The sequence below is a fragment of the Glycine soja genome, chromosome 8 (assembly GCF_004193775.1).
Source record: "Glycine soja cultivar W05 chromosome 8, ASM419377v2, whole genome shotgun sequence".
Taxonomy (NCBI): domain Eukaryota; kingdom Viridiplantae; phylum Streptophyta; class Magnoliopsida; order Fabales; family Fabaceae; genus Glycine; species Glycine soja.
The window spans coordinates 22,467,130-22,493,885 of record NC_041009.1 but is presented as its reverse complement, the minus strand read 5'-3'; the positions used below and the strand labels follow the sequence as shown (position 1 = coordinate 22,493,885).

At 38.2% G+C, this 26,756-nt stretch overlaps 2 protein-coding genes across 7 annotated transcripts in view; one reads left to right on the top strand and one right to left on the bottom strand.

The window, feature by feature from the left end:
- The first annotated feature begins 1,638 nt into the window (after positions 1 to 1,638).
- Positions 1,639 to 21,968, top strand: LOC114422770 (kanadaptin-like). 2 transcript variants are annotated; one of them, XR_003668732.1, is made up of 12 exons: positions 1,639 to 2,114; positions 2,859 to 2,938; positions 5,366 to 5,421; positions 16,537 to 16,585; positions 17,388 to 17,534; positions 17,716 to 17,811; positions 19,247 to 19,360; positions 19,548 to 19,678; positions 19,933 to 20,183; positions 20,355 to 21,203; positions 21,294 to 21,426; positions 21,510 to 21,968. XR_003668732.1 is itself a non-coding variant. In XM_028389297.1 (11 exons), exons 1-11 carry the CDS (start codon positions 1,736 to 1,738, stop codon positions 21,341 to 21,343), a joined length of 2,202 nt encoding a protein of 733 aa, XP_028245098.1. In that variant the 5' UTR covers positions 1,639 to 1,735; the 3' UTR covers positions 21,344 to 21,968. The 2 variants fall into 2 exon arrangements, 1 of the variants encoding a protein (XP_028245098.1); XM_028389297.1 differs by having other exon boundaries at positions 21,294 to 21,968.
- Positions 21,969 to 22,421: 453 nt separating this feature from the next.
- The window catches only part of LOC114422769 (DNA-directed RNA polymerase 2B, chloroplastic/mitochondrial-like), a 28,537-nt gene continuing 24,202 nt past the window's right edge, over positions 22,422 to 26,756 (bottom strand). For 2 of the 5 annotated variants that reach the window (XM_028389293.1, XM_028389294.1), the window contains 9 exons: positions 26,602 to 26,672; positions 25,667 to 25,838; positions 25,302 to 25,454; positions 25,130 to 25,204; positions 24,906 to 24,995; positions 24,745 to 24,792; positions 23,850 to 23,964; positions 23,487 to 23,590; positions 22,422 to 23,190 (listed from right to left, as the gene is read on the bottom strand). In XM_028389293.1, coding sequence (XP_028245094.1) covers positions 23,080 to 23,190; positions 23,487 to 23,590; positions 23,850 to 23,964; positions 24,745 to 24,792; positions 24,906 to 24,995; positions 25,130 to 25,204; positions 25,302 to 25,454; positions 25,667 to 25,838; positions 26,602 to 26,672 — 939 coding nt within the window. In that variant the 3' untranslated portion in view covers positions 22,422 to 23,079. Of the gene's footprint in view, positions 23,191 to 23,486; positions 23,591 to 23,849; positions 23,965 to 24,744; positions 24,793 to 24,905; positions 24,996 to 25,129; positions 25,205 to 25,301; positions 25,455 to 25,666; positions 25,839 to 26,601; positions 26,673 to 26,756 lie in introns of those variants that run through there. The other 3 variants (XM_028389295.1, XM_028389296.1, XR_003668731.1) reach the window with 2 other exon arrangements.

The following is a 26,756-nucleotide window of genomic DNA, read 5'->3' as shown; positions in this document are numbered from 1 at the left end:
TTGGGTAACAAATTTATTTATTGAATTCTCTCATGAATTTTTGGAGATCAATTAATCCTTTTTTTTTCAGTGATTCTAAATTATATGTAGTATATAGTAAACATAGTTTTTTTTTGTGATTCATTTTACGGTTCAATTGTGTGCTTGACAGACATTCATGCTTGTGTGGCTCTAGATTTTTTTATTTTTTTCTTTTAATTTTGACTGACTTGATGTTAGATTAAATTTGATCTATGTTAAAACATTTTTTTTATTATTGAAAGGGTGTGGTGTGACTTTTTAGTTTTCACCGTCATGTTGTTTTTAAGACATTAAACAACACACACAAAAAAAAAAAATAACACTAAACAATTTTTAAAATTCTAAACAAGTCACTTCATGTGTTTAACGCACAAAGTTTATATAAAATGATTTATGATTTATGAGAAGTCACGAGTATAGATTGATAAAAGTTATGGTCGTATTGTTTGGGGATGATATTTATTTTTAAAATTAAAAAAAGAAATTCATCTACAAGTTTGTGGTGATAATGTGCTTGTTAATTTTGGATTTAATCTAACTTTAAAGAGGATTTGATTGATTTTTTTTATTAATTTTTTAATCCTTATTTTTTTAAAATCTAATTTTAGTTTTTAAATAAAAATTTGATACATCAAATTTCTTAAAATTTTAAAATTTTAGTTTTTAGTCAGTAAGCTAGCCCATGTTGTCAATGTTTCATTATTTGCAATATAGACTAATATTTAATTAGATTGTGTATTAATAAATATTTATTTCTATGTAATTAAAATTTATAATAAAAAAGTTTAAATTTTATTTATTTATTTAATGATATTTCAGTCACTAAAAACTATTATTTTAAAGAAAACTTTAGAAAGAAAAGTTTAAAATTTTTGATCGGTCAAACTTTTTATTCAAGAAGTATAAACTGAATTTTGAAAAAATTGTTAAACAATATTTAGTATGATGATAATCCTATTCATTATTTTAAAAATATTTAAGTAATTATAGTTTGAAATAATTGTTATAATGCGTATTTAATAACCATAAATTAGCAGTGTAAAAACTTGTCCATGGTCAATTAATAAAATTATTAAAATTGTAAAATATAAAAGACTAAATATACAATAAATTTGGACAATTATAAAATTTAGGTTTATATATATCTTTCGTTCATGCAATTTAAAGTTTTTTACAATTTTGTTTTTGTAATTTTTTCATTTTAATCCTATGTTTGTTTGGTCGTTTAGATAACTTTTTTTATTGTTCGAAACATTCTTTTTTATTATTTAAAATCTTTTCTAAATTTTTTTAAGACTACAAACAAAATAAATATATTTTATAACAAGTAAAAGGAAAAAGTGAGAAATTGAATACATAATTAATATGGTGAAGTTAATATTTTAAAAAAATAATAGGTCAAGCTGTCAAATTGCAAGGATCAACTTGATTTTCTAGATTCCAAATAAGAAAACCCTAAAAAAGTCACCGATTACTAAATCTCTATTTTATTTTGTTTAAAAATACCTAAAGTTAATAATTTGTCAAAAGATTAAATTATTTAAATACCATTTAATTTTTTTAATAAAAATAATTTTTATTAGATTTTATTCACATTCTTATGATAATTTTTCGTAATCAACTGAATTGTCCTTGGTGGTGGTGTTCTGTTCTCTCACATTGCATTCCCTTTACTCTCTCTGTCTTCGTCATCTCTCTGTTGCGAAGAATCGCAATGACGAACTCCATGGGTCCCCCACCCCCAAAAAACCCTAATCCACCAGACACCACGCCACCGTCAATGCCCCCTCCTCCTTGTGACTCAGCGGAACCGTCACCGCCACCGTCAATGCCCCCTCCTCCTTGTGACTCAGCGGAACCGTCACCGCCACCGCCTCGCGATTCGAGCAACGCTGCCTCTCAGGGAGCCGCAGTTCCGTATAAGATTCCTCCGTGGAGCGCCGCCCCTTGCCATGAATTCTACCTTGAAGTTCTCAAGGACGGTTCCATCATCGGCAAATTCAACGTGTTCGAGAAAGGAGCTTACATGTTCGGCCGATTGGATCTCTGCGACTTCGTGCTCGAGCATCCCACTATTTCTAGGTTTCATGCTGGTACGTTATGCAATTACAATTTCGTTTCTTCGTCATCTCTTCTTAACTACGTGACACTAACAATATAAGACTATAAATGTTTTTTTTTTTTTGTGTGTGTAGAAAATGAAGTTGCATACTGCAATATTGTTTTGCTTATGGTCAATTATGTTGTAGGCAATCTCTTCCTTTGAGTTTTGTGGTAAAGAAGATTAGAGTTGATTATTTTAGACCATACATCAGATGATATAAACCCCACCTTAGCCTGCACTATCGTAATAGCCAATTTGACTGGATTACCTGCATCCACTTTGAAAACATCTAGAAGTCATATTAAAGTTGTGCATGACTTTGTGAATTTCTTAAATAAATTTTTACCCTTATTGGTAAGACCGTGGCATTCTTATTCAGATTATGGAGTTTAAGGTGTTGAAGGAGGTAACCGAAAGAATAGAGACTTTCAATAATATTCTCTTGAGTATTGTATGTGTTACAGTTTTTATACAAAACATAAAGTACTAACACTTGTTTATACTAATACAATATCATAATCCTAAGTAAATAGGTAGACAAATCATGAAATAAAACCAAATCTGCAAATAAAGGAAATAGGGGAACTATAACTATTCCTCGGAGATAATGTGTAGATTACTCTAAATCATTTCAAGATATAATCAAGATTTCATCGAATAGTTTTCACATATTTTAACAATTCATAAAGCTCGCCCATGATTCTTACCAAGGTTTTCATTTGTCTTTTGTTAGTTGTACAGTTTAAGAGAAGTGGTGATGCATATCTCTATGATCTTGGGAGTACTCATGGAACCTTTTTGAACAAAAATCAGGTATTACATAGCATTTCCTCTCCCTTCTAAATTTTGGTGATACTTTCTATAAGATCTTGAGCAAATTACAGAAACCTCCTGAGGTTTAATCATATTACACATGCATTCCCTCCTTTTTTTCACCCTACAGAAACCCCCCTATCGTTTGCCTTCATATTACACTAGCACCCCCTACACCCCAAACAGCAGTAGCTCAGTTTAATTTAAGCGTCATGTGACAGGCATGTGTAGTTTTTTTCCTATGATGCCCCCACCTCATCTTCTTCGTTAAGCCCCTTAACCAAAATCTTTTGGCAGTCAATAAAAATTTCCAAGAAACTTTACCAACAATTTTGTAAGAGAGTATCAACAATATTGAAACGAAATTGCTAGAAGCAAATTAAAACTAGCTTCAAAATTTATATTGAATAAATGGATACATAATCCCAAAGCAATCAAGAACTCAGAAACCCAAAAGCAAAGAAACTCAATGGAACAACACTATTTCAGCAACTCAAAAACAAAATGCAAAAAGAAGCAAAGGCTCACAGAAGTTCTTGTCTTCCACAAGAAACCAAACACCCCCTAAACCCAACCATTTATGCAATTCACAAACCACACCTCTCACTGGCTCAAACGCACGAAGCCGCTACAAAGAGCTTCCCCGCGGCCTCCAGATCTAGAAGACCTTCAACATCAGGATCACCATCCTCTGCGGCTTTGTCACAATTGGCATCAACCTCGGCTCCTTTGACAATGGTGTTGTCAACCAAAACCTCATCAAAAGACCAGCTGCATCCTCGTTCAGATCCGCCAACCCCTCCGATCTACACCTCCTATCCTGACTGAATCTGCACCACCATACTCCACATCTGGGGTGCCTCATACGCTGCCATCCCCATCACAAATTTATGGGTGTTGTCATTGCTTGCTGGAACGTCGATGGCAGCGGTGACTGAGTAGCATGCTCAGTGGTTCCTGGTAGTGGAGGAGCATCACAGATTCATGGAGCTCCTTGCGATAAGTGCGGGCGAGGCCCTTGCTGGTGGTGCTGTTGAACCCTGTGACATCGCTGAGCTGTGCCCACGGTGCGGCGTGACTCTTCCTTCTGCAGAGAGCATCAATGCTTGATTGTTCCATAGGTCTGTTGGAAATAGAGAGAGGGCATTTTTGGGTTTGATACAAAAGATGCAAACGTTAGCTAACGGTGTTAGGGGAGGGAAGGTCAAAGAAATGTGAAAAAAAAGGAGGGGGTGCATGTGTAATATGAGTAAACCTAAGGAGAGGTTTATGTAATTTGCTCTAAGATCTTTGATACATCAAATATTTTTGGTAATTCCCATTACTTACTTTTTTCATGTTTGGAATAATATACTGTGGCAGAGATGCTGGAATTGTCACTTTTTTTTTTATTACAGCTCTTATTCTTAGAATTATTTTTTATTTGAATTACCCTTTTCTGCTATTTCATGTTTTTACGTGAGGCATAATAACTGTTGCTAACATGTAGCTATGCTGTCACTAAGGTGATGCCTGGTTTGAGTGTTTTCTGTTTTCATTTTCAAAGAAAGCAGAAAACAAGATTGAAAATACATTTTCTTAGAATTTAGAAAACATTTTGTTTGAAAATAGTTTCTAAAACAGGCCCAAAACTGAAAACAACTAATTAATGTTTTCAGCCTTTTTTGAAGAAGTGAAAATGCGGTGGCACCTTAGAGCACTTTCTTCTGGATACATGTTTTTTAAATCTTGAAAATTTGAAAACAATAATGGAAACAGAAAAGAAACACTCAAACTAAGTGCTAGTGGACTGAAGAGTCAACTAAGCGTATTTGCTGAAATGGTTCAGTTGGAGATGCTTTTTCCCAAAGCCTTATCCAAAAGTGATTAACTAAACCCCATGTTTTTAACAAATAAAAAACCTTTAATTACCTCATTTGCTACTTGGGCTACATCTAAAATATTTCCCCCTGCACTTAGTGAACTAAGTTTATCAATTAAAGACCTCATTTAGCCAAGGCAGAGATATTCTTGGCAAGAATCTTGTGTTGTATTTACTGGTAAGGTTATTGAGTCTGTAATCCTTCATGATGCAAAAGCAATCTATTTTTGGTAAAAGAGATATGTGAGTATAATTTAAGTGAATAACAATGCTACATTGCGGTGGAGCTCGTTAGCACTTTCAAAAGGTTATCTTTGATATTATCCTGATTCAAGTGATGTATATGCAAAAAATCTTGTGTATCCCCTGCATTATATTAGCAACTCTAAAGTTGATGAAAGTCACAACCGTAATTTTGATTTAATTTAACATTTTTCACCTTTAGTTCATACATAGGTCTAGTGTATTTTGTTGAAATATTTGGGCCCAGCTGTGTGGAAAAACTGCAAATTTATAACTTTATAGTGTCAATGACATAATTCCTTTTCCTTTTCCTGTTTGCTTAGGTGGAGAAAAACACATATGTTGACTTGCATGTTGGTGATGTCATTCGATTTGGCCGGTAGGTATTTGTTTGGTTATTTTTCTATTATGCTCATAAACAAGTATTTCTCTCTAGTCCCCACTGTTATGGTTTTCACTTAAGCCATTATTACTTTCTTTTTTATTATTTCAGATGGTGTAATAGGTTTATTTGTTTAGTCTATTTATGAATCATGTGCTAGGTATCTGTAAGAATCTATGCAGTAGTCATTAAGTCATTAGACTTTGGCTTGAGTTTCATCATTATGCAACACACACAGAGAAGCAAATTACCTAGCGAGAGAATGAGTGAGAGAGAGAGAAAAAGCAGGGCGAGAGAGAGAGAGACAGAGAGCAGAGTGAGAGAGAGAGTGGGCAGACAGCAAGCCAAAGAGAAGGTGATAGGGCCAGAGTATGGAAGGAGGGAGAGATACCAACGACGCTCTTCTCCAAGACATCAAGCTGATGGCTAACCTCGAACCATAGTGAGAAGATGGAGCTGTAGTGATGAAGGCTACAATCATCATAACAAAGTTGATGTGAGATGGAGTACAGAACAGGAAGAGGACAATGATCCTACCACCAACCAAGGAGTATGGCTCGAAGTAACACACAGGCGGAAAAAGAAATTGGTAGAAAACAGGGGCAGAGTGGATAGGAGCAGTCTCAAATGGCAGGATAGGAAGATGACATGGCGAAACAAGGAAGATGTCACGATCTTCTATTTCTCTAGATTCCCCGAAGGGATTAAGGAGAAAGATCTATGGCAGATTTTCCAGAAATGGGGAAAGGTATGGGAAGTCTTTATTCCCAAGTCTAAAAACAAGGAAGGTCACAGATTTGGGTTTGTAAGGTTTAAAGAAGTTGAGGACGAACGGAGATTGGAAAGACAACTTGACAACAACATATACATCGGAGGGATGAAACTGTTCGTTAACACCCCAAGATTTGACAGGGGGAGGGTGTTTCGTGCACACCAAAATGGCACCTCCATACAGAGGGTGGTGAGTACTCAGGAAGTGCACAAAGGGAATCAGGAGGTTACGAAACTAAAATGCTCTGAGGGTAGACCGCGATCCTACGTGGAGGTGGTGAGAGAGGAGATGTATGGAGAAGGAAGTTCTTATCGGAAGAAGGAAGTCCCTCAAAGTACAGAAGGTCTATGCAGAGGCCAGTGGTCGTGAGCTCACACAGGAGACCAATGAATGGCTTCAGAACGCATGGGTGGGGAGATTGAGGAACAGAGGTATGTTCAAGAGGGTGGAGGAGGAGCTCAAATGGGTGATAGATGATGAAGTTAACCCCTGATACTGGGTTGATGATTGGATTTTTCTCCCCTACCTGGATGATTCCAAGGCGGCGCGACTGATAGACGAGGAGAAGCAGAAGGGGTCTACACCCATCATGGAGCTTCAGAAGTGGACCTCGAAAATTCGACCAAACCACAGGCTCACGTGGGTCTTGCTATGGGGTCTCCCGCCGACTGTGTGGGAGCCGGAATACATGGAGAAGGTGCTGACGGACATTGGTGAGTTGGTAGAGGTGGACGACTACATGGAGGACTGCAAGCGGATGGACGTAGCGCGCATCCTTATTCGGACAAAAACGGAGACCACGAATATAGGAGACGGTGCTGGCCATTATTGACAGGGTTGAGTACGACCTCGACGTCATCGAGGACACGATTGGAACGCGTGCGCAGTTGAAGCACCACCGGACTACCAGCTGGTTTCCTCCATCCCCTTTCTCGACCCAGCCAGACACTCCAGTGTCTGCCGACGATGGTTCCCCCGAGCCCCACTTCGGTAGCGTCGCTTCAGACGGCGGCTCCGACGACTGTGACGGTGGCCTTTCCAACCAATGGGGTAGGCCCAGTTCGAATTCAGGCCGTGGCGACCGTTGGGTACAACCCCCTGGTCGAATCTGTGACCGGTCCGTCATTGACCTGGATGACGTGGACCAACCAAATGCAATTGACCATCAAAGATACACAGGCGCTGGTCCTGGTGCGGTTTTCGAACCCAGCAACAGCCATATAACCCAGAACGACAATGAATTAAATGCTATCGAAGAAGGACAAAAGAAGGCTAGCATGCAATTGGAAAAAGGGTCTGAGAAGGTCAAAGGAAATCAGGATGGCCAGCAGAGAGACCTTTTTGTAGATTTTCTTGGGAACAAAACTATAGTCACAGAGGGGGAAATGGAGGAGGATATTTCTTTTGATGCTATCACGTCACACAGTAGTGATACACATATAAAAGAGGCTTGCATAGTCAACATTTCCAGTGGTCAAAATGACCCAAAGGAAGTTAGAGGGGAATTGGGCCAGAGGATAATTGGCCCACATGAGTTAGCTACTAAGGTCTATGTTAGAAGAAAGGAGGTGTTGGTTAGTAGGGGAAAGGCCCATTATCCTCAGTCGTGGATTCAATTCGAGGCTTAAAAACAGATTGCATGTCAACATGTCTAGGAGAGGACTTGGAGAAGCAGTGTGCTCTGGTAAGAGAATTGGGCCTGACTTATGGGGAGGATGTTTCGAAGGTTAAGGAGCTTATGATAGACATGGACATCAGAGATAACAAGGTGGCAGCTGAGATGGGTATTAAACACCAACAAAAATGATCATTCTCTATTATAATTCAAGAGGTTTGGGGAGGGGGATTAAATGGGCTGCCATTAGAAGGCTCATTCTAAAGCATAAGGTGGATATTGTATGTATCCAAGAAACCAAAAAAGAGAGTTTCAATAAAGGAATCTGTCAGTCCATATGGGGGGACTCATCTGCATCATGGGATAATGTCCCTTCAGTTCAGGCTGCTGGGGGGTTGCTTTGCTTATGGAATAATTCAACATTTGAGGTGGATAGGAAGGAGAAAGGCAGTAATTTTCTAATGTTGGAAGGGAGGTGTGTTAATATTAATCAAAGGATGTTTTTGGTTAATATCTATGCCCCTTGTGACCTTGCTGGGAAGAGACTTCTTTGGGATGAATTAAAGCAGCTGAGGGCATCTAATCCTCCTGGTCTTTGGTGTTTTATGGGGGACTTTAATAGTATTAGAAGCCAAGAAGAAAGATCTAGCTTATCCCAAAGATGTGCTGACCCCTTGGGTATCTCAGAATTTAACCAATGGATATCCGAGATGGAGTTGCAGGAAATTAAATGTGTTGGCAGCAGCTTTACCTAGATCAGGCCCAATGGTAGTGTGAAGAGCAGGCTTGATCGCTTCCTGGTTTCAGAACAGTGGCTGGCCTCCTGGCCTGATAGCTGTCAATATGTCCTCCCAAGGGACATTTCTGATCACTGCCCAATCATCATGCAAACTAAGAAGGTAGACTGGGGTCCTAAGCCTTTCCGGGTAGTTGATTGGTGGCTTCATCAAAAAGGGTTTCAAAGAATGGTGAGAGAGGCATGGAGTAGTGACCAGCAAGGGGGATGGGGGGGAATTGTGCTCGAGAACAAGCTGAGAAATTTAAAAGTGGCCATAAAGCAGTGGAGTAAGGAGTATGGGAACATTAGTGTTAAGGGGATTCAGAAAATTCAACAGAAGTTAAATGAAGTGGAAGACTTAGCCTCTACCAGAATTTTGTCCGAGGATGAGATCAAGGCTAAGAAATCCCTTCAGCAAGAGTTGTGGGATGCTTCTAATGCCTATGAATCTCTATTGAGGCAGAAATCTAGAGCCAAGTGGTTAAAAGAAGGTGACAGCAACTCAGCTTATTTCCACAAGGTAATAAATTTCAGGAGAAATTATAATGCTCTCCAAGGAATTCTCATAAATGGAGTGTGGGTTTAGCAACCTGATGTGGTGAAGAGTGAAGCTGTGAACTTCTTCCTCAAGAGATTCACTGAACAGAACTTATCCAGGCCTACCCTTGATGGAGTCCAATTCTCCTCACTTACTCAGAGGCAGAGGGAGGACCTCATTACCCCTTTCTCAGACCATGAGATCAAAGAGGCTGTGTGGAGTTGTGGTGGTGACAAATGCCCTGGCCCTGATGGTTTTAATTTCAATTTTATTAAGGAATTTTGGGGAGTGTTGAAACCTGAGTTTAGAAGATTTGTGGATGAGTTTCATGTCAATGGCAGCTTCCCTAGAGGCAACAATGCTTCTTTCCTGGCTTTAATTCCTAAAGTAAACCACCCTCAGTCCCTCAATGAATATAGACCAATCTTTTTGATAGGCTGCATGTACAAGGTGATAGCCAAGTTACTAGCAAACAGATTGAGGCATGTCATACCTGTCTTAATTGATGAAAGACAAACAACTTTCATTAAAGATAGACATATCCTTCATGGTATTTTGATACTCAATGAGGTGGTTGAGGAAGCTTGTAGGAGAAAGAAACCAGTCATGATCTTCAAGGTGGATTTTGAAAATGCTTATGACACAGTCTCCTGGTCTTTCTTGGATTATATGCTGCATCGATTGGGCTTTTGTCTCAAATGGAGAAAGTGGATCTCAGCCTGCCTCCATTCAGCAACCATATCTATTCTTGTTAATGGCAGCCCTGCAAAGGAGTTTGCTCCAACTAGAGGTTTGAGACAAGGGGACCCTCTAGCCCCTTTGCTTTTTAACATAGTTGGAGAAGGCATCACAGGCTTAATGAGGGAAGCAGTTCGGAAAAATTTATACAGAAGCTACATGGTTGGAAAGAAAAAAGAACCCACTAATATCCTGCAGTATGCAGATGATACTGTTTTTGTGGGTGAGGCTACTTGGGACAATGTTTTGGTGTTAAAGGCCTTGCTTAGAGGTTTTGAAATGGTCTCAGGCTTGAAGATTAACTATGCCAAGAGCCAGTTTGGGGTTATAGGAGGTGTTGTTAACTGGACCAATGAAGCAGCCCAAATCCTGAATTGTAGGCAATTGGAAACCCCTCTCTGTTACTTGGGTATCCCTATTGGGGCTAAACCTTCAAGTAGTTTGGTGTGGGAGCCTTTAATCAAAAAATGTGAATCTAAACTATCCAAGTGGGCCCAGAAAAACATATCAATGGGAGGGAAGATCACTCTAATAAACTATGTTCTCAATGCTGTACCAATATATCTGTTATCCTTTTTCAAGATTCCTCAAAGGTAGTCCATAGATTGGTAGCCTTGCAAAGGAATTTTCTGTGGGGGGGAGACCATGACCATAAGAAAATTCCTTGGGTAAAATGGGAGATTGTCTGCCTGTCCAAGACTGAGGGGGGGTTGGGGATCAAAGATATCTCCAAATTCAATACAGCTTTGTTGGGCAAATGGATATGGGCCTTAGCTTCTGACCAGTAGCAGCTATGGGCTAGAATTATTATTTCCAAGTATGGAGGCTGGTCTGATTTTCAGTCTGCTCGTGTCCAAGGGGGGTATTCATACTGGTGGAGGGACCTAAGGAAGCTTTATCATCAGTCTGATCACAGCATTTTCCACCAATACATGAGTTGGAAGGTTGGGTGTGGGGATAAAGTCAGATTCTGGACAGACAAGTGGTTAGGGGAAGAATATACTCTTCAACAGAAATACAATCAGTTGTTTCTCATTAATAGACAGCAATCAGACCTCATTTCAATGATGGGAAATTTCTCTCAGGATAACTGGAGGTGGGACTTGAAATGGAGGAGGAATTTATTTGATTATGAAAGTGATCTAGCTGTGAATTTTATGGAAGATATCACTTCTATACCTATTCAGAGACATGTTAAGGACATCATGATCTGGAAAGCTGATCCTAGTGGTGTATATTCCACTAAGTCAGCCTACAGACTAATGATGAACCCCTCTACTCCAGCCTCTGATGTGAGAACCTCAATATTAATTTGGAAGATGAAAATTCCCCCAAGGGCTGCAGTCTTCACTTGGAGGCTTCTTAAAGATAGGCTCCCCACTAGGGTCAACCTCATAAGAAGAAGTGTGATCATCCAGGAGGCTGCTTGTCCTCTTTGTGGCCAAGAGCAGGAGGAGGTGGGTCATCTCTTTTTCAATTGTAAGAGGATAGTAGGTCTATGGTGGGAGTCCATGAGATGGATCCAGGTTGTGGGACCTCTCCCAGCTTCTCCAGTAGATCATTTTCTTCAATTCTGTGATGGGTTTGGAGCAGACATAAACCATAGTTCATGGTGTGGATGGTGGGTTGCTCTAACTAGTACCATATGGCAGCATAGGAACCTCTTGATTTTCTAGGACAAACCTTTTGATTCCTCTAAAGTCATGGAAGATGCTTTGTTCTTAGCCTGGTCTTGACTAAAAGCTAGAGAAAAAGGCTTTAACACTAGCTTTAACCACTGGTCTTCCAATATCTCGGAATCCTTTGGTTAATCTGTGTGGGGTAGCCTTTCTAGTTGGGTTAGCTTGGGTTTTTTTGGAGGGCAGCACCAGAGGTGCATTGTATTTTCTTTTATCCAGTACCCCTTGTACTGTTTTGATTATACTATTAATATATATACTTTTTGCCTTCCAAAAAAAAAAAAGTCATTAAGTCATTAAAAGTTGTTAGTTGCAGCTTTCTTGAGGAACTATTGCTTCTTACAGGGATATACAATGAGTCCAGTTGACTTGTGACGTGCAACAAGTCCATTTGAATTAGTATATTATATTTTACCCTCAGGATCTTTCTAAGGGTGTTGCCTTTTTAGATTTGCGTAGAGATTAAGTTTGTCATTATGCATTGTTATTCTTGAATGCTGTTTTGTTGCTTCTTTCTAAGGGTGGAGGACATGTTATCCTTCTTTCTGGACGCAATCTTCAGCAATTTATTGTGCCTTGCCCCTGTAAATTTTGTTACAGACTCAGTAAGCTAAATATTCTTTAACACTAAGAGCAATCAGTATTGAAGTTTCATCATTGGAGATTTTGTAGTTGATTCTACAGATCCTGATGGTTTTTTGCTTCTATTGATTTTGAAGTACGTTTTTTTTATTGCCTCCTTCCCTCCCACTGTTTTTGTGGTTCTCCATAATTTTTTTTACCCTGATGATAGTTGGTGAAATGGCAACAAGAGAATAAGTATTGTTGGACGAGAATGTTGCAATAGATGGCTGGATATGAAAGAAAAGATAAGCAAATTATTTTTTTTTTATCAGCCAAAATAATTATATATATATATTAAGAAAGTACCAGAGGTACTGAGAAAGTACATGAGAAAGATATAGGTGAAACAACTGGGAAATCAGCCCACTTAGTAGTTCACCCCAGATTGGGGCACACAGCAGGCTGAATTACAAAAGAAATACCCTGCACGCCTATTGATTACTACATCTAAAACCTTGGGTCAGATTTGATGACCACTGGTTGTAGTGAGTAGTGAAATCCTTCTCTAAGTTTTTCATCCACGACCACACCAAAAACAGTGCGTCCTCCATCAATCTATTTGCATTGAAGTTACTATTGGAAAAAACTATGTCATTTCTGTGCTTCCATATGCTCCAAGTCAGTGCTATCCACCATCCTTTCCATCTAGATGCTACCATTCCTTCCACAATATAAGACGCATGCTGAATAAAATGATGTCTTGGGTGGAAAGGGAAAACATACGCCAAATTCACCCAAGACAATGACTCCCACCAAACTGGAATTATTTTCCAGCAATGAAAAAACAGATGAGACGCGCTCTCTTCCGCACTTCCACAAAAGGGACAAGCAAATTATTGAATGTATTAGGGAGAGACATGATATAATCTCTCCTAAAATGGTTTGGACATTTGAGAAGAAGACCAACTTAGGCCTTAGTAAGAACAATCAGATTGAATAAGACGAAGGAAAACTTTGAGCGAAATCATTACAAAACATCTCACCCCAAATAATAGTCTTATTGAAATATTGGTTTGTGACAAAACATTTTTTTTATCCATGTTGTTAGTTGATCCCACATGGTTGGAAAAAAGGCTCTTGTGATTGTTTTTCATGTTCATATTTTTAATTATTAATTATGTTTTGTTGAGAATTAGGAATTTAATGTATAATGATGTGATAGGATATAATATTGGATAAGGAAGCTGAATATCCTCTAATTATGTGTAATCAATACCACCTGTCTATATAAACAAGCATCTGTTGTGCACTATGACACATGGTTTCACTCAATTATCCCTCTTTATTTTCTCTCATTTTACATGGTATCAGAACTAAGTTGAGGGAGTAAAGAAAACCGTCCCTACTGGGGACAGTCCATCGGGGACTTGCTGTCCCCGGTGGATCTTTATACTCGCCACACCTTTTCTGGCAAACTTCTTTCCTATGTTTCCGCTTTCTGGGAGACCTTTATGGTCGTCACATTTATTCTGGCGACTTGCTTCCGCTTTGCGACGACCCTTTTCTCCTTTCCTGAAAAGTGTTCCGGTCATCACCGGCTGCCGTCACTTTTCCGGTGACCCACTGTCCCGATGGACCTGTCTGCTTGTCTCCCATCTTCCAATGAGCCTTTTATGCTTTTCCGGCAACATATAAACCTTTTCTGGCGACTGCCGTCCGCCACCGTGTCGGCAACCTTTCTGATTGGTGACTACACCATCGGACTTGCCTTTTGCGGATCTACACAGATCGGCTACCACGTTGGCGTAGGAGCCCTCACGTGCGGCCCCTTTGATGCGCCAAACAACACCTTTTGTTGGTGCGTGGCAGCGCGTGCGCCATCCTTTCCTGCCACGCTTCCTGCTATGATCTCGCTTCTCAAGTGCAACCGCACCCCGGAGTCTCGCCTAGGTCTACGCATCCTTGCGGGACCACATCTCCAGGCATGGTGCTGTTTGTTCATGTTTTTATTTTGTTTGCAGGAACTGTTTGGTTTGTGTCTTACAGTTACTGTTTTTCACTCATCATGGCATCTGCTGGTCTTGTGGGGATTTTAGCTAGTACTTGGTAGGAAAGTACAAGGTCCCAGTGAACATGCTTCAGTTTGCGGATGATACAATCTTTTTTGGGGAAGCTTCTATGGAAAATGTTAGCGTTATCAAGGCTATTCTTAGAAGCTTTGAGATAGTCTCTGGTCTGAGAATCAATTTTGCCAAGAGCCAGCTGGGAGCAATTGGTCAATCTGATCAGTGGATCAGATCTGCTGCTGATCTCCTAAATTGTGGTCCTCTACAGCTTCCTTTCTGCTATCTAGGGCTGCCTATAGGTGTCAATCCGAGAAGGAAGATGGTGTGGGAACCTATCATCAACAAATTTGAGGCTAGACTGAACAAATGGAGGCAGAGAAGCATATCCATGGCTGGTAGAATCACCCTAATTAATGCTGTCCTAACAGCTCTGCCATTGTTTTACATGTCTTTTTTCAGGACTCCTTCAGCAGTGATCAACAAACTCATATCCATTCAAAGAAGGTTTCTTTGGGGAGATAATCAAGAAGGGAGGAAGATAGCTTGGGTGGCTTGGAGTCAAGTGTGTGCAGCTAAAGAGAGGGGAGGTCTTGGAGTTAAAGACATTACAGCTTTTAACAAAGCTCTCTTAATCAAATGGAAATGGTTGATGTTTCACTATCCAGATCAATTGTGGAACAGAATTTTGACTTCCAAATATGGGGGACGGAGAGGTTTAGAAGAGGGGCCCACAAGGAAGCACTTCTCTTGCTGGTGGTCTGATTTAAGGTCTACAATTAATCACAGCAGTATGGCAGATGTGTCCAGCCAATTCATTTGGAAGCTGGGTAGGGGTGATCAAATTCTCTTTTGGGAGGACTCTTGGGTGGAAAGAGGGATTAGGTTAAAAGATAAGTTCCCGGAATTATACAATCTCTCATCTCAGAAATTTCACACAGTGGCAACGATGGGAACCTTCAGCGAATCTGGGTGGGAATGGAGCTTTTCTTGGAGGCGAAATCTGTTTGATAGTGAAATGGGAAGAGCTTCTGAGTTTATCGATCAAACTGCTGCAACTAGGCCTTCTACAGCTTTAAAAGATTCTTGGTTATGGGGAGCTGACTCAAAAGGAATTTTTTCCACTAATTCTGCCTACCTTTATATTAAAGCTGATCATCTTAATGAAGATCAATGTCTTGGTTTCCAGCACTTATGGAACATCAAAATCCCTCCTAGAGCCCTAGTATTTGCTTGGAGGCTTCTGTGGGACAGATTGCCCACTAAGGATAATCTACTTAGGAGGAATGTCACTATTGATAATGACCTGTGCCCTTTTTGTCAGAACAAAGCTGAATCTGCCTCCCACCTATTCTTCTTGTGTCCTAAAGTTATGCCTCTATGGTGGGAATTCAGCTCATGGGTAAAGGAACCTAGAGTGCTTCATTGGAGACCTTTGGATAATTTCATCCAGCATTTCTCTACGGCAGGTCTGAAAGACACCAACAGAAAGTGGAAAATCTGGTGGATAGCAGCTACAACATCAATATGGAATCTTAGAAATGACATTATCTTCAACAATAAGCCTTTTGTCATCTCTAAATTGGTGGATAATACAATTTTCCTCTCTTGGTCCTGGATGAGGGGGTGGGAAAAGGATTTTCATGTTCCTTTTCACCAATGGTCCTCAGCTATGGCAGTAGCTTTTAAGTAATGTTTGTCTTGTTGGGATGGGTTGTTTGGTTTTTGTTGGGTTGGTAGCTTCTGTTTTTTGCGGTTTGTTTCAGGAGGCTCTACCTCCTGTGGTCTGTTATAGTACCTCTGGTACTTTGTATCTTCTATCTTTAAACTAATATATTATATTTTGGCCGTTCAAAAAAAAAAACCTTCTGCTTGCCTTCATCAGAGTTCTTTTGCGTGCTCGCCTCTTCAGCCTAGGTTTTGTGTAGGTGTTTCTTTTGCAGTTGCTGTTTGCTCGTGCACGGTTTCTTCCCTTGGCTTCAAAACCCTGGGACCTTTGTTGCAGCACGTGCTTTGCTTGTCTTGTTTTAGCCCGTAATAAATTTTCTTGTAAGCTTTAGCTTGAGGGGGAGTGTTGAGAATCAGGAATTTAATGTATAATGATGTGGTAGGATATGATATCTGATTTAGAGGAAACTGAATATCCTCGAATTATGTGTAATTAATACTATCTGTCTATATAAACAAGCATCCATTGTGTACTCTAACACATGGTTTCCCTCAATTATCCCTCTTTATTTTCTCATTTTAAATGTTTAGTGTAGATATGAAGATGATAGAATTGAATGGATTTTCTTCTACATGGAATTTCATGGTCCTAATTTATATTTGTATATATTCATCTTGTCTTGTATCACATTTACAGGTCATCTCGCTTGTTCATTTTTCAAGGACCGTCTGACTTGATGCCTCCTGTAAGATCCAGGCTTCCTTTTTTATGTTTTTTTTTTCATTACATTTATGACCATTATGGAACTGGTATATGTTGTGGGCCGACTATCCCCAATATCCAGTTGTTAGTTAAAGACACATGAATAGTTTTATATTATATCTCTAAAACGCTGCTTCATGCAAGTGCTCTTTGGGCTTCTAGCATGGATCATGCACGACCCACTTACCTTGTGCTGAAATTCAACTTTTTATTAGCAAAATTTGGGCGATATAAGAATTAAAAACTACAGTCTAGACAACTTGGGCATAGAGGCTCTAATTATGAAACAACTGTCCCAAAAGCTTAAGCTGGTGGGTAAAGATACAAAAATTGTTTCATTTTGTATATGAACAAAATAAAAAGGGGGATGCTAGTAAATATGTCCTGCTCTTTTGAGTTGTTACATACAATATCCAAGTCTATTTTTAATTTATAGCTTCCTGTGAAATATGTTCTTGCACATTCTTGCTTATCTAGTAAAGCCTGACTTCGGAGTAATGCTTTCATACATGATCAGTTATCAGTAATTTTATGCGTTTCTTTTTGGAAGAATTTCAATTTCTAGGGTTTTGATGGACAAATTTTTAATTAGTGAAAACACCAGAGTCAATTTATTTTATTTACTCATAATCATTAACCATTCTAGGACCTTGTGACTCGATGTCTATGCTTTTGTCTAACTTTCTTTCCTTCACCTTTTTTTACAAACAAATTGTAATTTTTAAATGTTGTTATTACCGTAATCCACTTTTTTTTTTTCATTTCATGTTGGCTTTATTTTGTAGGAAACTAATGCAAAACTTATGAGAGAAGTGAAGATGCGTGAAGCAATGCTAGATAAGGAAGCTTCAGTCCAAAGAGCAAGGCAGGAAGCATCTCTTGCTGAGGGTATTTCTTGGGGCATGGGTGAGGATGCTATTGAAGAAGATGAGGTTTGTAGAGGCTTGTAATTATGGTATACAGAATATATGATAATATATGGTTTTTCCTTTGAACTATCTAATTAATTATTAACATTTTATATTTTCAGACTTTAGAATCTACTTTTTGTGTGAAAACTCAAGTTGACTATTTATGCCTTCTAATTCATTAATTGATGGATTCAAATTTCAGGATGATGTTGAAGAAGTGACATGGCAGTCATACAAAGGACAACTTACAGAAAAACAGGAAAAAACCCGTGAGAAAATAATAAAAAGAATGGAAAAGGTGTGTCATTATTGTTAATTTGGTTTCTTATGGCACGTCTTTCATTTTTAATTATAATCCACAGAGCTTATAGATATTAAACACTAATTTTTATAGCAGTCAGTGGTCAGACCCATCATCTTATCTAATCCTCAAATTGAATGCGAAGTTGCTAACCATATTACTTAAAAGATATAAAAGCCCTGTTGAGTAATTCACCAACTGATTGATCTACTTTTTTGGTGTTGCGTAATGTGCACGGCAGCCATGCAAGACGCCAATGGTCCTGCAACTCCCAAGCAGAGTATGCAGGATTCTCTATTCCTGCCTTGTAAATCAGATTCAGAGACAATCAACAAAGGAATGTGAGATGAAACTACAAATTGATGATAGCTGATGAAGAACTGGTTCCATTTGTTGGAGCCAGTTGAGAAATTTTTTGTCATTTAGGGTATGTTTGGTTTAGAAAAGAAGTGAAAGAAAAGAAAAGGAGTAGAAAATAAGTGGAAAGTGAGATGATTTTTAGATCGTTTGGTAGAAAAGAAAATAAATATGTATAAAATGACATGAATGCTATAAATAAAAAAGATATAAAATAAATAAGGGTGTTTTTGGAATTATACAAATAAAGGCCTTCTGTTTCCTTGCCCAAATTGGGTGGATAGCTACAGTGCACCAGGCCCCACATATTCTGCTCCTTCCTTCCCTTTTATGCTATTCCAAACTAAAGAAAGAGCACCGTGTCAGCTTTCCTTTCCCCTTTCAATCAATCTGTCCACTTTCAGCCTTACAAAACAAACGTTTAGTTTCTCTGTGATTTGTGTTAGGAGAATGCTGGAATTTTGAAAATTGAAGATTTGGATTGGAGGATTGATAGAACTGGACCAGAAACAGAAACAAAGAATGTCTGTATTATTATAATAGTGCACCCAAAATAGAGTACAGATGAGTTTCGAGGTCTCACCACCCTCCACTTCCCAAGTTCTCTCCCTCCTCTCTCTAATTCCCGTTACTATTTATAGTTTCTTAACTAACTAACTAACTAACAGTTAGTTATCCTAGCAATCTAACTATTTGACAACTAATATACACCTTTCCCTCATCTATCAAGGAGATACTAGTGGTGGATTTGGATCCATAACCATGAGAAAGGCTCTAGAAGCTCATGAGTCATGATACAATGTGGAATTTCAAAGAGAGAAAGAGATTTTATTACTCTGAAAAATTGATACAACTGAATCAAGTTGTTGTTTAGGGAGTCTGATATTTATACATATAGTGTTAGACTTCTCTACGAAGCTAACTATACTAACAGGTTAGTTAACTAACCTACAGCTATCACAACAGAATGTAACCAAGAGATACAAAGATACACCACCACATACTTAACACCTATTAACCATGGTAATATACTCGCAAGGGCTTACCCTATATTTGTGTTGTTTTCTTTGTACAGATTGCTAACATGAAGAAAGAAATAAATTCTATTCGAGTTAAAGACATTTCTCAAGGTGGATTAACTCAAGGTCAACAGACTCAGATTGCTAGGAATGAGCAAAGAACAATGCAGGTAATGTTGAAGAAAATAAATTTGACAAGAACCTTATATATTGTTCTCCACAATATATTCTGTGATTATCATTTGTCTCATTGTCAGAGGTTTTTGAATTAGAATTTTTTTCTCATCAAGCCATCTTGTTAATTGGGTAAATATTGATCACACAAGCTGATAAGCTGACATTTTCTTAATGGGATAGATATTGGAAGAACTTGAAAACCTGGAAGAGACACTGAATGATAGTATTCGAGAGAGTATGGGTGCACGTACAGGAAAGCTGTCTCATGGGAAGAAAAAAGGTGCAGTGGAAGGCGAAGAAGAATATTTGAGGTATAATATCACTGATGGAAGAAATATTTTGTGAAAGCTGAAACTTATTGAGATGAATTTCATGTTCGAATATTAAATGATGATAACTAGATTTTTTAACTGCTAAAAGCTATTTAATTTTCTTGGAATGCTGTGTTTTTTTGGGGTGAAACAAGTGCAATATTTAATGTGCTTGCTTGGCTCTCTCATGCTGCAATATTTATAGTGATGTGCCAAAACTAAAATGCATGTTGGTAAATACTTGTATTGTGCAGTGATGATGATGATGAATTTTATGACCGTACAAAGAAAAAGGCTTCACATCAGAAAACTGGTGACAACCAATCAGTCGAGACTGCAGATACTCTTCTTGATAAGAAAGATGTCATCACCAAGGAAATGAATGAGAAGAAAGAGTTGCTTATGATTGAAAAGAACAAAATATTGTCAAACCCGGAGAGTGCCACACAAGATGAAGTTGATGACTCACTTGATGCATACATGTCAGGGCTTTCATCTCAACTAGGTGAGAGTTCCTTTAACTAAATTTATTAAGCTTTCAGTATTTTAGTTTATTTCTAAGTATAATGTCTTTGCTGGACAGTTTCTTTTTTCCACATTTTATATATCATGTCTTAAGCTGCAGATAGAGATTAGGTCTTGTGCTTATCCATTCTGATTTCTTCTTTTCTGTCAGTGCATGATAAAAGTGAGCAACTTGAAAAGGAATTGTCAACTCTTCAGTCCGAGTTGGATAGGATATGCTACTTGTTGAAGATTGCTGACCCAACAGGAGAAGCTGCCAAGAAAAGGGAGTTGAAAGTACATGAACCCAAACCAAAAAAATCTGAAGTAACCATTACCATCAAGAAGAAACCACCTGCAGAAGCACAGAAAAGCAGTGGGCCTTGTGCAAAAGCAGATAACAAGAATCCTCCTGTGGAAACCCTGAAAATCCGCGAGACCCCTGTCAAGGAAGATGGCTCTATAGAAGGGGAAAAGCCTGGAGCTGCAACTTTGGGTTTAGACAAGTCGGAACCTGACTCTGACAGGTTGAAAGCTGAAAATGTTGTATTTGCTATACCAAAGCCCCAATGGCTTGGAGCTGTAGAGGATAGGGTTACAGACAATACCCAACAGTCGATGCCCTCTCTGCTTCTGCATGAGATAGATGAGTCCAATCAGTTTGTGGACTATAAGGACAGGAACCAAATTTTGGGCAGCAGTGATAATGCAAAGACGTCAGTGGGATCTACAATTGAGTCTGCTGCTGGTTTAATAATAAGGAAACGGAAGCAAGTTGAGACAACTGCAACAAATTGTAATGATGCGTCTGAACAATTGACATCCTCCACTTCAGGTGAAAAAATGGCTGAGGATGCCGTGGCATTATTGTTAAAGCACAATAAGGGGTTGTATACTAATGATGATGAGGAAAAATATGAAGGCCAAGAGAGGAGGGGGCCTAAAAGAGTGCTTGGGCCTGAGAAACCATCCTTCTTGAATGATGAGATGGATTACGATGACTCATGGGTTCCTCCTGAAGGTAAGCATATTTTGGTTCAATAGTCTGACTTAACTAGTGATTGAATTGTCATTTTTGTCAGATGATCATACATTCCTTTGCTTTGTGCAGGACAATCAGGTGATGGACGCACTTCCTTGAATGATAGATATGGCTACTAAGGTTGAGTGAAGTGCATCATTGTTCATTTACAAGAAGGGGGTTTAGGCTGTACATTCACCTTAATATATCGGTGAGGGATCAGGTATAGCCTACTCATCATTGATGCACTTATATATAGAGTTGGCTATATATGACTTTCAATGACTTCCATCCTCTGTTAAATAGAAGTGAAAGGATGATAAAGTTTGTTGAAGGGACCAATGTAACAGACATGGCAGGGTGAAAGCACTATAGTAAAATGTAGTGAGACAGATGCACTTGACTGGTCTGGTACCCTTGTCAACTGCTTGCTGCGTGTACAGCCACATGATCTGAGTAGCGAGTGACTTCTGTTTGTGAGAAGTTTGGAATGAGGGCAGGTTACGCCATTCCTATTCTGATTATTAGCAAAGCAGTTTAGATCCAAAACTTGGTCAGATGTACATTCTGCATGCTACTGTCCTTTGGAAAGTTTTGTTATCACTTTTCAGTTGTGACAAGTGTTAGTCGTTGAAGAAATGACTCTAATTAAAGGCTGTCTGCACTCTTATATTTGAAGAAATGATAACAAAATTGTTAGTTTTCTTTTTCTCGTTCTCTTAAAACATGGAAAATACAAGGAATACTAGTCGTAACAGACTTTACAGATAGTATTTTCTCTCGTTTATTTTATTCTAAGATAAACGATGGCCACCCAAAGCAAATACAAAAGGAATCAGGTGTTTCTGTGTTCAAACCAAGTGATGAAGCATTTACTGTTTGCATCATTTTCTGCCTGGCTTGTGCTGTGTGAGTTCTGCTCCATACTTGTTTAGTGTGTAATTGGCAATGACGATCTAATCACGGTGATAGGAGTTACAAAAGTTTCAAATGTCAATGTAAAGACAACACGTTGCAAAAATGGAAGTTGCCACATTTAAGAATAACACTAATTGTGGAGACGTGAGTGACAAGTTTTTAATCCCAAATGAGTTATTGAGTGAGTTGGGAATTGAAGGAGACATGGTAACGGCCACTTGTGAGAGGAGGTAAGAAATTGGAAGTTGTGAAATTGACAGGTAATATATATATATAAACATTATAACGTATAAACAAATATATAAGCATTAACCATCTTGAACTGATGACCAATATGGCATTGATTGCTGTCACTAAAAAATTTTAAGTTAATAGTACACGTATACTATAAATCATGTAGGTACACTAATTCAAACAAAAATTCATCTTCATATTTACAAGAAAAAAAAAAACCTTGTACAAATGTGAATGGACAGTGTAGAATTCTCTGTTGATTTCAGGATGGTTTGCAGCTACCCATACCATAATTTCCATGGTGACTTGGGAGCCGAACTGTCAGATTTGCCACTCATTGTTAATGATGCTCCAAATCCTTGAAATCAATAAATGAAATTCATTGTGCAAACTTCAGTGTCCGGAAATGCAAATTCTAACCCTTTGGCTTTCCTTGGAAGCCTCCTGAATGCTGCACCAGCTTCATAAGCTCGTATAATATGTGTACACCCTCAAAAACTTTATTCATCCATACATCACCAGCCAAGTTGGCAACGGGTGAATTTCCTATCATACCACAAAGGTTCTCTGGATGCCTTTGAAGATATATAAAGCCATTGAAATAGCCTCTACAATGAGAACTTTCAGAAGACATCTTGTCTGCCATGCTCTAAGACATTACATGAGATGTTATCAGTAAGCCCTAGAAGACAGTCCAAGCCTTAGTGAAGGCAGAAGATGGTGATCAGTTGAAGAAATATGGTGACTCTAAAACTTCCCTCAAGTCAAAGTCTCCCCGTTCAGGCAAGGATGGAAAAGATAATGATGGGAAAGAGCTCTGAAAGCTCTCCAGTAACTGTTAACAAAATAAATAGATGAGAAATCTAGCAATATGTTTGTTCATGACTTTTTTTACGTTATCCTATAATCTCCACAATAAATATTTTCTTCTTTTAGTTTCTTAACCAATGTCCTAAGGGAACTAGTTGGCAAGACCCCTATTCAAATCCCAGAAAACAGCACACTCCCCAAAGAAACATCTGTAATTCGACAAATCTAATATATTCAGGCATGAAATCAGATTCATCACAAATATAATTAGAATATCTAGGAACAAAAGCATTGGATGTAAATAACTTATTTAAACCATACATTTTCCAGCACTGGGGTCTCGTAGAGTTCTACAAACTTCTCTCTCAGTATTCTGTTCATTTTATCCACATCGCATGCATGCGTCCAATATGAATCATGAACCCCTACAAGCATGCAGCAGAAATTATTCATCATCAGTATCATAATACTAAAACAACTAAATATAAGTGGAACCACAAGCTTGGTTCACTTGTTTGGGACATTTGCATGGTGTAGGGGTTCGACACCCCTCTTTGATGGAATTATCCCTCCCCTTTTCCCTTCACCCCAGGCACCACTTCAGTGGTGGGGCTGGCCCTAGTCCCTAGTAGGGTCATGTACTGAAAAAGGGGGAACAACAGAAATGGCCTAACAAGGAAATACCTGCAAAATTCAAACCTTCCTTTTTGCAGGCAACTGCAGTCATCATCATATGTGACCCATCAAGTGAATGAACAAAATTTGGTGGAAATGCTGTCCTCTGCCTTGTGACCATGACCTAGAATATTTGAATTAAAAATACACAATTTAATTCTGGAAAATATAAATTAAAATAACAAAATTTTCTCCCCCCTAAGCTATGATAGAAATGTCTGTTAACTTGTTTATACAAAGATACAATTACTTGAGGAAGATTCCCAAGCATGTTGTAAAGTCTTCCAACTAACTGGAATCATAAATTCCCAAGCATGAAACTTTAACCTTTTTCCTATAAGTGATTTTACCCTGCAATTACTTTTTACAGTTCTAACAAAATATCCATTTGCATCTTCTTTTTTTTGCTCAGTTTATAGATAGTTGTTAATGATATATAGAACATTGGCTAAGAAGCTTAAAGTAGAACCTTTTTATTATAAGTGATTTTACCCTGCAATTTCTTCTTTACCAGCTCCTTGAGACAACTATTCTAAAAAACAAAAAAAATCCTGAACATTGGCTAAGAAGCTTAAAGTAGGATATCCAAGATTGATCACAGCAACCACTCAAAGGGCATCATCACACATACTCACGCATCTTGCATATAAAACCACACCAGCCTGCAAGCAGCAATTCCTGTGCAGGCAATATACTGGTAGGTGCTGATGAGTAAAAGATACATAGAATAAAGATACAGAGAATAGCATGAATTTTTGCGGCATTCTTAAAACAAACCTCTCAGTCCAGAAATTTATCTTTAAGGTTAAGATGGAAATTATTTGGTGGGAGGGAGGGGGGATCCTAATTTTATTCAAAATACTTCCCATTCCCATATCTATAGAATGATGTGAAATTTACTTACCTTATCTGTTTCCCGTTGCAATGTCAACATTTGAAGTGAAGTTTTGATCTGCAACCATATAACAATAACAATAGATTATTAACTTATAGAATGCCTTGAAATCCTAGGAACTTGAAAGAAGTATTAAGGATGTAATTCCAAGAAAATTCTATTGCACTCACGATATGCTTTCCTAGTTTACGGTAAGGTTGCACCACAGGAAGTCCAAGAGGAGTGGTCCAGCGCACTGGTTGATTTTCAGAAGCAATTACCTGTTCAAATTGTCTTAGTCATAATCATACCATACAGTAAGTACATAAGTGACACCATATACGGATGTCATCACTGTTTGCTTCACCAATTTTCTATCCAAACACACGTCAGTACAATGAGTAATGCAACATACTTTTGCACAGTCACCAAGCCAGTTCATGATACCTCGTGCACCTTGAAACATCTCCTCTAAGGCAGTTAAGGTGACCTGAGAAGTGAGAAGGGAATAAAGATTAAACAACCACCACATACATACCTATCCAACAGGGACTACGCATTTAAAACAGACATCTTAACTCTCAAACCTTTGCAGCATAACAAGAAGCACCAAAGAGCTCTGTATCATCTGAAATGGCATTCCTTTCTTTCAATCTCCTTTTTATCTGCTCCCTTGCACCAATATATGTGACACCATACACAGATGTCATCACTGTCTGCTTAACTAATTTTCTATCCACCTAAAAAAAGTTCAAGATCAGCCCAAAATCAGTTGAGATGAGGAGTGAAATGAGAAATGTACAGCATTAACTAGAATCGGTTACGCAATAAATTATTTTCATTCAAGTTTCTGATTCCAAGCAAACTACAATTTAGACTTTCCAACAACTATAAGTAGCCAATATCTTTGCATAAATATGAACCTTATCAGATCAAAAGAACAGAAAAGAACCTGATTAACTAAAGTCCTTGCATGAAGAGCATCAGGAAAAATTGCAGGATCTTTCTGAGCATCCCTTTGCATGATGTTTGATACTCTGCATAGAAATGATTTTTCTATAACTGAGCTGTTTATTTTGAGATCATCCCTCTCACAAGGGAGGATTTGCATCTTAAGAAAAGGGCTGCGAAACCAAAAAGTAAAGAAAAGATTTCCACATATCATAATAACTACAAATAAATAGCAGACTAATAACATGAACGGAAAGACTGTAGTTCCATACACATAATTTTTTATAAAAGAAATTTTATTAGAAAGAAAAACAAAATACATAAGAGCACAATAAAACATCCTCCATAGCAAAGACAAAAACAAAGTGGTCAAACACTGCTTCCTTTTATCATCCAACAATTCTAACACCCCCAACAGTAATGCAAGAAAGTCGGCATGCTGTCTGTAACTGCTAAAATCAACCATTAGTTTCCTTAAACTTTGTAAAAGTATAACCTACTAACAAAAAGAAATTTTGAATACTTCCATGCCTACCAATAAATTTTCTAAGATAATAAAAAGGGCCCAATGTCATCATCAAACTTAACCCTAATGCTCTCCAACCAAATGCATCCACCTGAATCATAGAAAATTCCTTGGAGAAATATTTAGCAGGTTCATGCTCATTGGGGCTTCTCCCCTCTCTTCCTCCTAAATTTCTAATTGAGAGGAAAACATTAGGACCTCGAGAGAAAAAAAATACATACATATAGTAGGTCCAATCTTGTTGAAAAGAACAGTATTTGTGTTCAACTTCTATTGGCATTCTAGGCATTATATATTGTCCTGCTATGTATAAATAATTCTTTGTTTATCCCAAAAAAAAAACAAGAAACCTAAATGCTAATTGGTAGCGGTTCAAATTTTAAGCTATATGCAACAATAAACTAACTCACCTAGCTGCTATTCCTGAGTAAACATCTGCTGGCTTCTCTCCTGCAACTAGATTGACAGCAGCAGCCCCTAACTGAATAAAAATGTTAAATAATAAATTATTAGACAGGCATTTCTGATTGGCAATAATGTTATGATAAAAAATATAATAGAAGGC